Source organism: Aulonocara stuartgranti (genome assembly GCF_965226115.1).
Source record: "Aulonocara stuartgranti genome assembly, chromosome: 3".
NCBI classification, from domain to species: Eukaryota; Metazoa; Chordata; class Actinopteri; order Cichliformes; family Cichlidae; genus Aulonocara; species Aulonocara stuartgranti.
In genome coordinates this window covers 42,486,620-42,501,366 of record NC_138941.1, presented here as the reverse complement: position 1 = coordinate 42,501,366, position 14,747 = coordinate 42,486,620, and the positions used below count along the sequence as shown (strand labels likewise).

The 14,747-nt window shown below is 44.2% G+C and overlaps 1 protein-coding gene across 5 annotated transcripts in view; it reads left to right on the top strand.

Annotated features, from left to right (window-relative positions):
- Positions 1–631: 631 nt before the first annotated feature.
- The window catches only part of pacs1 (phosphofurin acidic cluster sorting protein 1), a 72,003-nt gene continuing 57,887 nt past the window's right edge, over positions 632–14,747 (top strand). For 3 of the 5 annotated variants that reach the window (XM_082526227.1, XM_082526226.1, XM_082526225.1), the window contains exon 1: positions 633–1,282. In XM_082526227.1, coding sequence (XP_082382353.1) covers positions 1,131–1,282 — 152 coding nt within the window. In that variant the 5' untranslated portion in view covers positions 633–1,130. Of the gene's footprint in view, positions 1,283–14,747 lie in introns of all 5 variants that reach the window. The other 2 variants (XM_082526224.1, XM_082526223.1) reach the window with 1 other exon arrangement.

Genomic DNA, 14,747 nt, shown 5'->3' with positions numbered 1-14,747 from the left:
GGATCTTTACCTTATAATATAAAGCACCCGGAGGCTACTCTTGTTGTGAGTTGGTGCTTTGCAAATAAAATTGAACTGAACAATAAAAACAAACTAAGGCTATAATCCTTAATGTAAAAGAGGGACAACCAAAGTGTATTTAAAAATATTACACTGGACTATAGTCCAGTTTACATGCATACATACTATCATACACTATTACCACAGAATAAATTATAATTAAAAGATTAAAATAAAGTAAGTACATTTGTAAAACTTGCTAACATTATTACTACCACTTCTAATAATCACATTCCAATCCTCATAAAGAACCAAATAAAACAAGTGGAAAATGTAAAATATATTTTAAAATAATAATAAATAATAAATACATGTATAATAAAATGAATGTTATATTATTATTAATATTATGATTTAATTAATTTCTCCATTGGTGGAGTTGCATGCCTTCATCTAAACAATAAACTAAAATAAATAGTAAGCTAGCAAATTTAAATGTATTAAAATATATAATGAATATAAAAATGTAAACAAAACATATTTAAAATAGAAGAAAATAAAAAATGGAAGAGGTGACAAGACAAATAAAAATACGATATACTGAATAAGTTTAAAACTAAGGAATTGAGTCTGCAGTGGTGAACAAAGTGCGTGCGGCGTTCAAACGCAGTAACAGCAGCAGCTGTGATTGGCCGGTTCCTGTCTGTGAGTCTCGCGCTCAGGAGTCGCTCTACGTCCTCAGTAAAGGCGTTGCTCTCGCTGCTCTCTGCTCATTGTGCGACTTTGGCGAGAGAAATTTCCGCTTCCTGCACCGATAAACACCAGCGGCGAACACACACCGAGCCGACACCAACTTAAGCAGAGGGAGAGACGGAGAGAGCCGCGGGGATTTGCCGCCTGCCGTCCGGTAGAAACCCCGGAGACTGCGATGTTTTCACTCTCAGGCGGAGATTAGCACTTTCCTGTTAGCGCTTCGCTCGCCTGCACCATCCGGAGCCTGAAAAAACAGGCAAAGCGAAGCGAGGAGACGGAGCTACAGCACCAGAGGAAGGACGACACACAGAGAAGGCAGACTACTACGGGTATTCTCCCCATTAGCTCCTTGTGAAAGCCCGTTTTCAGCCTCCAGGATGTCGGAGCGAGGAGGGCTCCCGCGGACTGGGGGCGTCCCTTCGCCGCACATGCAGCCCTCCAAGCCGGTCAGCATCTCCAACCGGCCGGTCCATATGAACCTGTACGCTACCTGGGAGGTGGACCGCTCCTCGCCCAGCTGTGTGCCGAGGTATGTGCAGGGGAGATGGTCGGGCTTAGCGTTACTTATCGCTTTTTGGTGGGGTGGGCTGGTTGTTGTGAATGGGAAGTGACCCAGTCAGTGTGTTTACACTGGGGGATTGCAAACACATAGACACCCACGGGTGCCTATTTAGGAAGACTCATTGCACTGATGGCTGTTGTGGTGTTAACAAACTGGTAGATCCCTTTAAACCCATTAATTAAGAGGCTGCCTCCAATAGCACTGGTGTTACCCTGTGACTGGACCTCTTGTTCGCACTTTTGTGGTCCCCAGCCCTCAGCTCGATCACTGTACGACCCTGCTCTTAAAGATGAAAGCAGGCTCCCTCGTTATTTCTGATCCCTACAGCAGGTGCTGCCCAAACAGCCTTAGTTGTTGCCCAGCTGATCAGCGCAGACAGACAAAAGATTGATGAAGCAAGCTGACCGTCGCTGCAACTGTAGAGGGCCACTTTGCATCCATTTATTATACAGCTGTAACAGTAGCTGGTGTGATGTGTGAGTCTGAGGGAGAAGACAAAGCCAGGGATCATCTTTGAGGTGCACCCACAACCCGAAACGTCTTGTTTAGTGTCATATGCCTGCTCAGACTTTCACTGCTTCTCATCATGTGATTGGTGTGTGTGTGTGTTCATAAGGGCAATGCAGCAAGGTCATGTTAGGAGAGACACCTCATCCACCTCTAAGCTCTGCCTCAGACAAAGACACTGAAGCGTCTCACAGCCACTCTACAAGGGGTGGGCTCACAGAGGCAGATGCACGTGGTCATGTGTCCTGTGATAATCAGGTGTAACCTAAATGAACACGCTCCAGCTGCAGCTTGTCTCATTGTTCTTTTTATGGCGCTTAAGTGATAATCCTGGTCATAACAAGTTCGATTCAGGGTCAAAGGTTAACTGCTACTGCTGAAGTAGCGCTTGTGTTTTCCAATGTCAGCTAAGCAAACAGTTGGGGAGCTGCTGCAGCATAAAAACGTGCAGGGACTTTCTGTGAAATCACGTCAAACGCAGTGCTTTTCTCCATAAGCCTGAGTCGCATCCTCATCCAGATGAGCGCAGATGTTTAGGTGACTAAAAGCAATTAGTGGGGAATAAAGGCTCCATGGTCATCATCACACAAAGCCCACATGCTGACACCCTAATGCTGCTTTCTGAAATGCTCTGGGGCTTTACTGGTTTTAGAAGCAAAGCCTCAAAAGTACGCTTGGCTTCTTAGCGGTCTGCAAGTGTGTGTGTGTGTGCACCTCAATGACACAGCTGTAAATCTATGTCTTGGAATTGGCTCTCTTAACTATAACACCCAGTGTTTTCCTGCACATTAAATGTATTTCCCCCCTTTAGTTTGAGATGATTTTTACCAGTGTCTTCAGCTGATTTTTTGAGTAGTTTGGCATCGTGCTGCAAAATGCAATTGTGGACTTTTTCTATTTTTTTTTTTTATTCCACCCTGCAGCCGTCACGGCCCGTCAAATATCTTCGATTTCACTGCAGTTTCAGCAACATTGAGGCAGGCAAGGAGGGGGAAAAAAGGAGGGTGGCAGAGAAACGGAGGATGACACTGGGAGATGGGGAGTAGCAGCACTGACTCTGTCATCTACATTTAAATGGGATTTTTCACAGACACAAGAAACAGGGAAGTCTAATCTGGAGCCAGAAGAACCTGCACACCATGTACTGTGAATCAGTCGCGGGGATGTCTTGCAGAGTTTTGACTGTGGTGTGTTTGCTTCTTGTTCACTGCCTTATTGCCTAATCTTTGTCTCTGCAGTAAGGACTAAGAACTTCCCCTCTCCAGCCGAGGTGGTGTTGCTCTAACCTCTTCCTGTCTACCCAGAATGCCTCCTTGTGTGTTGTTTACACTGAGCTGTGGGTTGCATTTGCCCTGGCAGGAGCACACATCCTGCTTATCCTGATATGTTAAAAGAAATCTGGACCTGCTCTGTATTTATAGGTGTTTACATACCCACCCAGACTCACTGGCCATGTGGCTCATTTTTTTTGTTGGTTTTATTTTTTGCTCATATTCAGAGGGGAGTTGACAGGAAATACTTGTGACTGATATCAGAATGAGAGATGATATCAGTTGTTTGAGCAGCCAGGAGTCAAACTTTCATTTTCTGCAGCCAAAGCAACGAGTACAGCAGCTGCTCCGGCAGGCCTGACACTTCACTCCATGAACGCAGAGGCAGGGGTAGCGAATAGAGATCAGCAGCTCTCAGGTGCGCTCGTTGTCAGGTGGAATGTCGGATCGTGCCCACTCATGTTGCACGCTGAACATGGTTTGGATTCCAGCGCTCAACAGGAGTGTAGTCAGAGGCTCTTTGTGTAGCTGCTCTACGACAGGTATTCCAGGAATTGGTTAGAGCACCGACATGATCACCTCGCATCGTTAAAGAAGCTGAGCTGAGGGGGAAAGTCCCATGACTCGGGTCGCTGGGTGGATCGTGGGGATTTTTGCTCAGTGTTTCACTTTGGCTTCTAAGGAGAAAGCCTTCACGAGTACCGTGCCCCACTGACCCCACTGACCCCTCAACACCAGGCTTTGTCCATTTGCAGGCTGCTGCCAAGGGATTGGTCGGACTTTCCACTGTGGCCGCTCAAACAATAACTCAGACCGAGTTCACCTTAACAAAGAAAAAAATTAATCATGTTGTGAAACCTACTTAATGGGGCATTAGACAAGAGTTGGCTGATTATGAGATTAATAGAGTCTAATACAGGCTGTTATTGTCCTATTAGAAATGAAGAGCTTTTGCTATATAGGGCTGCCTGTTGTTGAATACGAAAAGACAATGCAGAAGAAGTTTGCCCAGAACAGCAGCTCCATTCCTTATTATTAAAAATGTGTTTGGTACTGCAGCAGAGCAGATGGTGGTCATTTGTGAAACATATTGCTGGAAAGTTGGGGGTACGGTATAATCAATCCCACTGAGACAAGTTGTTTTAGAACAGAGGTGTCAAACATGTGGCCCAGACAGTGCAAAACGTGGAAAATGCAATGAGTAAGTGTGAACTTTTAACTGTGTTTTATTCCTACGAATGGATCAGATCCAAACTGAGGATCCAGAGGTTTGAATCACTGTCATATTTACAACCTTCTGACAAAGACACCACCCTCATCTGTCATACTACGCCTGAACAGGTAATAGAAACACCTTCAAAAAATACAAAACGAGGTGGCTTTTTACGATGAATGAATCGATAGACAAGTTCCTGTTTTATTCTCTTATTATTGTGACTCTACAGCAAAAAAAGGACATCTTTGAATAAACAGTACATTTTCTGTATGTATTTGTTAACCTATAACCCCCTCAGCTGAGGTGTGTAATGGATTTATTCTGGCCAACTCTCAAACTGGTCGGGGTTAGTTTTAGGAATCTAGTTCATGAAATGCAAAGGTTTTCAGAAGGTTATTAGTCTTCTGGCTCACCTTAGTTCAGATTTAACTGTATGTGGCTCCTGTAATAAATGGGCTTGACACCTCTGTTTTACAGCCTACGTTTTTTTAGGATGTCCCCTCTTTAAGCCGGCTTTTTTCTGATTTGCTGCCCCTCGAGTTCTAATCATCAGTAAGGTCTTCCCTGTTCACAGCCAAAACTGTGAACCTGAGATGACATTGGGGAAATTTCCAGTCGCTGACATCACACAGAGCCAAGAGTAGGCAAAAACGTTTTTTTTACCCTTGGAACCTGAATATATGCTGCTGTTATTCCTGGGTATCTTTTTCTTTTTAAACCATCAGAGAGAGAAAAAACAAAAATTATTTATTGATTAACTACACGTCGCGTCTCGAGCATTCATTGTATCCACTTTAAGTTGGCTAAGAGCTTCATAATCCAGCTATTTAAGTCAGCTTCTTAGAAGAGAATCAGCCTGACGCCCAAACGTTGGGAGCTAAACACACAATAAACAGTATAAATAAGTGAAAGCAGCGAGGTCAGTGCATTGAAAATAAATCTGCTGCTCTGGTAATGAATACTGTTGGCGTGAGGAAGTGCGCTGCAGAAATGCAGGATGTTCTGAATTATACATTGTGTGTTTGTTCGACTCGTTCGCTGTAATTGCCCCGCGATACAATAGTGGACGTCACGTTTCTCGAGTGTCAGCGTTACATTATCCTCCCCCCCCCCCGAACCCTTGCGCGCACACCCCTCCCTCCTCTAAACACCGGCTGTTGATCGCGCACACACAACTGGAAAGAAATGGAAAGAGCGCCGACAGGCTATCACATACGAGCATGCTCACAGGCAGGGTGACAGGGCGCTTCATTAAGGAGCTTTGGCTTTGCCGCTCCCTTAGACACTTCTTTTTTTTTTTTCTTTAAAAGCTGAGTGGCCGAAAAGGTCTGAAGTTTCCTCCGCGGCTCGGCTCGCCTGTTGGAGATGAAGGGAGACGGAGCGTAAAGTATAAACCTCTTCACCCAACTTGCCACCATTATTTACTATTTCCGCCCGTAGCCTTCCAAGCACAACTCCTCAGGGAAAGCTGGAACACGATGGCATGCAGTGCATGACCATTATTGACTGTAATGATGTTTATCCAGTGGTTTTCCAAAATACACTGGAATGTGTTTTTCCCAGTGGTATTGGGAAGAAAAATGTGGCAGTTTGGAAAAAGATTTGCTGGTTAAATGTCTTTCTCAGCTGCTTGAAGGCTGACAGGCAGAGAAACCTTTAACCCTGCTTTAAAAAGCTGCTAACCCACTCAAAATTTCACCGTTACGCCTTTTTTCTGCTGTAATTCTGCACAGTGAGACCTTGCTTAGATTGAAATTTGCTGGGTAACAGTGTCAGCGGAGAGGCCTGATAACGACTCGGAGGAGAAATCTCAGTATCACACCAAGGAACCTGCTTCTGATTTGGCACTTTCGTGCGACGTACAACTTTGTCTAACAGTGTTGTTTTTATTATTATTCCTTTTCCATTTTTTGGTTAAAAAGACTCCTCGAGTATATAAAGAAACTTTCAGAGCCTTGTTGGGGAACGTTTCCCCGCAGTGCTGTTCCCAGGAGAAAATAATCTCCAGCCTTGACGCGTCTTCTCATAAAACTGAAGCATGAAATATGCTAATTCAAATCCCTCATTTGAATGATTTGTCTCCGGCTGCTATTTTGTATATTTCCGCTCCTCGTCGTGACGATTTTTTTCTCTTCCTTCTCGGATGCCTGACGTATGATTTGGTCCCGAATTCCCGGTCGAGATGCTTTTTGACGTTCATCGTGGATTATTTCTTCTCTCTGTGGCAGCAAAAGCCTTGACGTGTGTCCTCAAAAGCTGCATCGTGCTGCAATCATCTAAACACTGTCAGTGCTGACTCGCGTAGACAAAGATTGTTGATGGCCTAGAAACATTAAGACCTGTGCACCCTGCTTTTTCATATCTAAATCTCAGTAATAGATGTTGCTACACTGGCTCACCTTGACAGCCTCACTCTGTATTTTTAGCAGCCAGTGTGGGTTATGAAGCTATTTAAGTATTTCTTGTAACTGAATGCATTTGTATTAATGACGGCATGGAAAAACATCATGAATTTTTTGAAAACGCAATAATCATCCGTCTATTTTCTTCTGCGTATCCAATTCAAAGTCATGGGAGGGGCTGGGGCGTGTCCTGGCTGTCATGAGGTGAGAGGTGGGGTACATCCTGTTGTGGCGCCTTGATTAGACTGGGCGCAACCAGCTCATGAGCAGACGGTGTGGGTCTGTGCAGATATCACTCTTTCTCTTTTTCTTTGTTTTGCTTGACCACACAGTTTCGTCCATGGAGAATTTACATTACGGTGCACCAACTACACGTGCGCCCCAGGGAGCAGACTTCAGAGAGGTGTATGAATGACTCCTCAGCTGTAAAATCAAGGCTTAACACAGAGAGACTGACAATAATATTATCTCACATCCATGTTTTGGGTGGGAGGAAACTGGAGAGAACCCACACAGGCATGGAGCATGCAAACTCCACACTCCCTGGACTGTGGAGATTCTGCTAATCACTGCAGTGCTGCGGTTTAAAGAAAACTTTATCTCAGCAGCTCAGCTTGTACTTTGCAGTGAGCACTGGATGGATGGATGATGGATTTTTTCCCCCCTTTCTCCCACTTCAGAAAAGAAATCGTTCTCTCCGAGCCTGTTACTGCCAGTGCACTCGCACATAAAGCGATGCCCTGCTCATCGAGTTGTGGGAACTAAATGTTCGCAACATGCAGTTTCACAACCACTGTCGAGGCTAACAATGCTGTCTGTGAAACAAGCCCTTCGCACATGTGGTGAGAATTGCACGGCTGCTGGGGCGTCCTTTGTGCAACTTGTCTAGGGTACGTCTCGGGGTACGAAGCAAAGGGTAGTAAGGAAACATGAATGTGACCTGTGTCAGAGAGAGCGATAAAAGCTGGTTATGTTGCAAACGTTGTGCAAAAGCAGGCAAGCAGAAATCATTTGGGTGTCAGTGGGTGTTTGTTTCTCACGCAGGGTCTGGTAGCAAAAGCGAGAAGTGTGAAGCTGAGGTGTTTGGCTGCTGCTGCTGTATTGTAGAGGTTGTTGTCGGTCGGTCTCTGCTGTGGTCTGAGGAGGCCTTTGTTGCGGTATCGTAATGTTCTTGTGTGTGTTTTTGTTGTTTAAAATTTATACTTTTGGTTGCTGCACTGTTTGACTTCTGGTCATGATCTCCCTACTGTGGGGACATCTGACACACACACACACACACACACACACACACACACACACACACACACACGGACAGATTTCCATTTCCAAGGTGCAGTGACAGCTGATTCGCAGGCAGTGTCACTGACATATGCTTTGCTTTCATCCACCGTGTTATGACCAAGGACACCTCGGTATAAAATTACAGAGAAGGACGTGCAGTGTGGAGAAACACAAATCATGCTGACAACAGGTACATAATCACACACACACTCTTGAACTAGATCATCGCATGACGGCAAGTTTTCTCCGCAGCTCCATTTTTGGCCTGTTGAAACCTGAACGCTGCACTTTGATGGAAAAATGAAATTCCAGTCGCTTGCTGCATACCTCTGTTTGTTTATAGTTTTCCTTGAGAGGAAACTTTTTGGCACTTCTGCCTCACTGTTAAGATTTGGACTTTGTAGTAGGTAAATTGTGGGTGCAGAAAAAGTTAACAGCAGATAATTTGCACCAGGACATAAAAACAACAGTTGTTCTTTGTGCGTCTGTGCTGCCACTTTATATCTGTGGTCATGCAAATAACGCTTGCTCACGTCTGTAATCCTCTCCGGCTCAGGTTACACGCCGTTTCCCCTGGGTGATAACACAAGCTCGTAATGCACTTAACACAGATTGACCTTGACACAGCGCCAGTGTTTTAGTACCTCTGTCTATAATTTATTGGCATTTTTTCCAATTCTGTTTTTTCAGGGCTGTGGTTTTGTGGTTGCACAGCTTTGTGTTTCTAGCTGCTTCAGTTTTACATAGTTTACATAGTTTGAGTTTTCTATGCTGATGATGTTCTAGTGCTCTCTTTGAGTAAGAGCAGGCTGGATCGTCCTTATCGTATATTTGAACTGTGTGTGAACGAAATTGAAGGTTTCAAGTATTTTTTTTTTCCAGTGGACGCTGGCAATGTGAAGTAAGCATATAAGCCCAAGTGTTATACACTTAAGCAACCATTCACTGGCAATTTGTTGATGCTGCATTTGAGTTTCTCTTCTGAAAAACTCACTGATGCTGCCAATTAACTTAATTAGCTGCAAAATGTTCGTCCAGCTGTTTGTTTTTCAGCCTTTTGTTGCCCTGTCCCAACTTTGCTGAGACCTGTTGTCATCAAAATGATACATTTTCTCAGTTCAAGCATTCAGTATGGTGTCTTGTGTTCCAATTTGAATAAAATATGGGCTTGATAGATTTGCAAATCATTGTTCTCTGTTTTTGTTTACAGTTTATACAGTGTGTCAATTAGGGTTGTACGTTGGTGGCCATGGGTTTGCCAGAAACCGAGCCAAGGAAAGCCCCTGTGTGGGGAAACGGTGACGTAGCTACGTTAGCTGCATGCTAGGATAAGCCAGTTCACTTCTTTCTGAAGTTTCATAGATAAGAAGCACAACTCCCTTTCTATATAAAGTAAAGCTAATATGAATAGGGTTATAGATTTAAGTAAAGTAAAAGTAAAAAGACACAAAACTAAACTGGCAAAATGTTAGCAAACATGCTAATGTTTTATACTAGTGGCTTTTAATAAAACATGAAAAAAGCCGAGGTGAAGCTGTTTACATACAGAGCAGTTTGTGGAGGGATGGGCTGAAAGAGTCACAGTATTTTACTGTAGTCCAGTAAATGTCATTTATAGAATATCAGAAATGTAAATGAAACAGTAGAATTAATGTAGCTGGAGTAAAAACTGAAACTGAAAATGTGCAGCTTTCTCTTAAAGCTTTGTATTTTTCCTTTTTTCCCCTCTTGTGTTCAGTGTTAGAGCTGTGTCACTTTGGTCTCGCACCGCAGATTCAAATAAAAGGATCTAACCTGTAATACCGTTACACTTGTTGGACTGGCTGCTTCTCAGCTTGACTCATGCTGTGACACTGTGATATTCTCAGTTCTTTATGACGGCTGTACTGTGGCAGGAATGGCTGGGATTGGTCGATAACCAGGGGCATAATGTGATCACCCAGTACCCACCCAGCAACGTGCAGTTGTGCAGGGACGGGGGTGGGGGTGGTGGATATGGCGCTTGGATAGCATCGCCTCCATGTCTCAAGCTAAACTGGATTAGGCGGGTACTCTGCTCATTAATCCGTAATCGCTTTAACGAAGGGTCAATTGTGTGTGTGTGTGTGTGTGTGTGTGTGTGTGTGTACGTGTATGTGTGGAGAGAGAGACAACAAAGATTGTTGTATGAAATTATTCATAGAATAAAAATAAAAATAACAAATTATTCTGTATGCTCCTGTAGTGTGAACCTGTCACTTTCAGGCACACCCATAGTCAGTGAAATGCAGAAATGCACAACAGGCCTGTGAGCAAGATGCTTTTCCCACTGGCAACACATATGTTATCTTGTGTAACGCACGCAAGCATGCACACACACACACATGCTGCACATGCTGCACATCACGTATCTTGCAAGACTAGATTTGAAAGTCGCCAGACAACAGGCCTGCACTCTGGATAAGGAGGTGCAAACTAGCCAAAACATGATGAACAGACTTGCCACCAAAGATAACTCGTGCTCGGGTTTATTTTTTTTCTCCCTTTTTTTTTTTTTTTTTTTACACTGCAACAGTGTCCGAACCTCAATTCGTCAGACATATTTTCTTTGCTATAAACACACTTGATCACCTTTGACAGATTTGAATGTGCTATCTGTGTGTGAGACTTCAAATGTGTCCATGTTTAAAGGTTGTCCTGCTTAGGAAGTAACCGGCCGCGGTGCGTCCTTGCCTGCGGCTATGGGAAGTAGAGCAAGACGGAAGGAAATGGGCAGAGAGAGGGAGAGGCACTGAATGAAGGCGAGAGAGTGAGGGGACAGCCGCCATACAAAACTGAGCAAAAGAGCAAAACGTCACTTCTTAATAAATATCTAGGACACCTTACTTTGCGTGTGTAGGTATGTACTCGTATTCCCTGCATTGTGGGAGCCAAACTGTGTGTGCAGTCACATTCTGGAGACCCAGTTCCCTTTATGGGGACGTGAATTTGGTCTTGAGCATTCAAAATATTTAGGGTTACTAGGGCTGTTCGATATAACGATATATATCGGATGACGATATAAAAACGTCTATCGTTTCATTTTACATTATCGTTTGTTTCGTGGTGTCGCAAAATAAACTGTTTACGGCAATATTTTTTCACCGTTTTGATGGTCACTGCAGTGGCTATATTCATTTCTTAAAGTTCTCTCTTTCTCTTATATTTAATATAACCACACTACGGATGGATAAGAGCCTGTTTTTACGCGTTGTTGTTAGCAACAACGATGGTAAAACCATCGTGTGTCCGCTTGTTTATTTTCCACATAAACCTTTCAGAATAAAGCTCAAGATCCTGTTGAGACTTTTCAAAATAAACTGAATCACGTGAAAGAGCAGATTATTTACGGATGAGAAGCAAAAAAGAGCCGTCGGGTGCTAAAAAATAAACCTTAGACTCAAACGTTAGAACAGGCTTTCCCCCGCAGCACGCCGTGTAATAAATACTCACAAAGAAAACGGCGGCTTTAACAACTTACGTCTAAAAGTTTCATGCATCAGTTAAAACATTCGACTCCAGGTACATGACGGGGAGCTGGAAACACTTCGCGCAAGTCGAGCTGCCCGAGATTCACAGAATTTACAGAAAATATTAAATTTTTGTGATTTATATCGTTATCGGACGATAGATGTCTTATGAGAGTTGGGTCATATCGCACAGCCCTGGTTACAACTTGAGTTGCGGTCGGCTTGCAGTTGGAATAAGCTAATGTACCTGTCGGACATGGACGTGGTTTTGGAAGTCATTTTCGCCATGCATCCTCTCACAGGAAGCGTAGGGGAAAGAAAAAGACAGGATGTTTTCAAAGCCCTGCGAGATGAAAACTCAGCCCCATGACAGATGTGGTTGGGTCCAGTGTTTAATTAGGCCAGCATTTGCTGACTTAATTCGATGTCATCTATCAGCGTACGGCATTTAATTGTCATGTATTTTGTTTGGTGTATGACTGTAATAAAAACGCTGAGATTTATTGCTCATAGCGGCCTTCCCGAGTTGTGTTTCATCTTTTCACAGTAGCTGTACACATCCCCATTAAAGCAGCCCCTCACCTGATAAATATCAGGGCTCGGGATTTAAGAGATGTCTTCTTAAGTGACCGAAAAACGAGGTGGGCTTGTTTGCACAGCTGCAATAAGATTTCCTCTTGGCACGTAGCGTTTCTGTGGCAGGCAGAGCAGTGTGTACATCTAAAAACAACAATAACAAGAGAGGGAAACATGAGGTTGTGAGTGTGTTTATAGGAATAATTTCCATTCCACTACATTTCTATATCCATTATATACCCAGGCACCAGCTCTGAAGCCAAAGAGCTCTATTCTTTGCTCATATTGCAGGTTGGGGCCAAGAGGGGATTTTTTTTTCTTCTTTTTTCAACCACTTTTCGATGCTCACAGTGTTGAGTTGAATTCATAAGCGCTATTTGAGTCACCTCAACTCATCCTATACCAACCAGCCTCCCTGTAATAACCACCTGCCTGATATTGCCTGAGTCCTCTGGGGGTGGATCCCTCGTGAATGCCAGGACCTAAGCTCTCCGAGCGCATGACTGAATTGTAATGAGAGTTTAGTCGCTTCACCTGTGTGTTGCTGGGCGGTGTAGGTTTTCCATGCACTGCTGGTGTTCTGTGTGTGTGAGATGTTGTTTATGCTCTCACTGCAGCACTCGAAGCAACTCCTTCTTCACCTCACACCTGCATATCTTTACTTTTTTTTCCAGTGCAGCTCGTTCTTGCCTCACCTTGCTTCTGCAGTAAATGCTATGAGTGTGTGTTTGCTGACACTGTTCTCTCACTGATTGCTGCACTTAAGTATCGTCTTCTCTGGATGTTGTTTTTTCTTAGCTGTGCTTCAATCAGCCTGCCTCACCTGCACATTACTTTGAAGTCCAAATAGCGATCGAGTGGATGTGTGTGCCTTGTGCTGCGTTTTCACGGCAAAGGTCGGCTTCAGCCGTGTCATTATTTTTGGCATCGGCGTCCTGACTGACCTTGCTGTTAAATGGGGCTTCTGTGTGTTTTTTAGCGCGTTCTCCTTGATTTTTTGCGCCTTGGCATATCACTTTATGCTTCACAGAGTGTAAATCGTCTCGCGGCTTAAATCAAGTAACGCTTTGCTGTGTGTACGTGCGTGTGTATGTGTCCTAGCAGGGTATTCTTGCTTTAGGCTAAGTGTCAGCTCATGTCAGGAGGGTGACTTGCTTTTTGCAGAAGCGCAGCAAAGAAAGGCTAGAGAGGGAAGGGAAAGGGGGGTCGGGCGGCTTCAGCAGCAGAAGAAGACAAGCCAACATCTTACTCTGGAGCTTGTCTTAGAGCGTTGAAACCTTTTAGCACCTTGTAGCATTCACTTTGTTTGCACAGGTAAAGCTGTAGCTCCTGTGAATATGCAAAACAGAACAGTTATAAGCTCCAAACTCCTGGACTGCAGCCGCTGACAACAATCCCTGTCAACAAGTGAGGTCAGAGCCTGCACCTCCACATTTAGCAGGTCCTGAATAGGAGAGCCTGACTGATATGATAACATTATGGTGATTTTAAAAATCTTTAAGTCTGATGTGATCTTTTCCTGACCAATAATTGTGTCGTTTTTTTGTAAACTCAAAGAAAGTGAACAGTTGAAAGTGAAAACCTTCAGGCGAAAGACGTGTTAGATGAGACATCTGGGCTGCTGATCAAGATTTGGGTGTATTTGCCTCCCAGTGCTGACTTTGAGTCATTTTAACTGTAGTTCTGGTTATTCTGACCTGGGTCACATGAAAAATGACTCTAACAGCTATTAATGATTGAAAAAGCAGCAGTTACATTTTGTGGACCGATCAAAGAGCTGAACTGTTTGGGCTCTAGTTCTTTATGGCACCTCTAAGGTTAGCTGTTATAAACTCTGGAACATCCAAGTATGGCAGTCAGTGATCTGTTAGTAGCACATCAAAGCTGATTTTTGCCCTGAATAATGAAGCAGCGGCAAAATGGCCATTCAGCCTGAATGTCGGGTTAGGGAGAGAGCAGAGAGAGTCTGCGAGTGTCTTGCACGGATCATAAACCAGGACAGATGGAGGGTGACGAGCAGAAGTTGATGAGAATGACAGGAGGAGTGCCCCGTTGCGAGGAGTCAAGGGGGAAGAAGCGTGAAGCCGCAGGTGAAGATGAGAGCAGGCAAAAGAAGGATTAGACTGTGAAGGAGAAAAAATGAGCTCGAGTGGATGAAGGTGAGACACAAAGGAAAAAAGAGGAGGAGGTGTGGAGGTGGAAATAGAGTGGGAGGGTGGTGGGCTGGCTTTATCAGAATGGAAGAACATCAAAGCCGGGTGAATGGGTGAATGGGAAAGGAGCAGCTGGGGCAAAAGGAGGAGATACGGCAAAGAGACGTGAGCTGATTGAGGTATTAGATCCTCCACATGGCTCCCCCTTTTTCCTCCTCTCACTTTATTTTCCTCTCTTTTTTTTATCTAATCTTTTCTCTCCCTCCTGTTTCCTCATCATCAGTCTTTGCTTTATCCTTCTCCCACCACAGGCACATTCCTCACTATTAAAGCTAGTCGGTATCTAAATCTCAGCTCTTCTGTCGGAGGCATCATCCTAGTCTTGTCTATAACTCATCCAGCTTTCTTCTTTGTCCTCTTGGGGCCACCGTTGCAGCTCTGCCCCACAGTCACAGCTTCCTTTCCCCAACACCTGTGATGGCCACAGAGTACATTTTCACCTCTGCCGCTGTTGTTTCTGGAGCAGTCAACACTCACG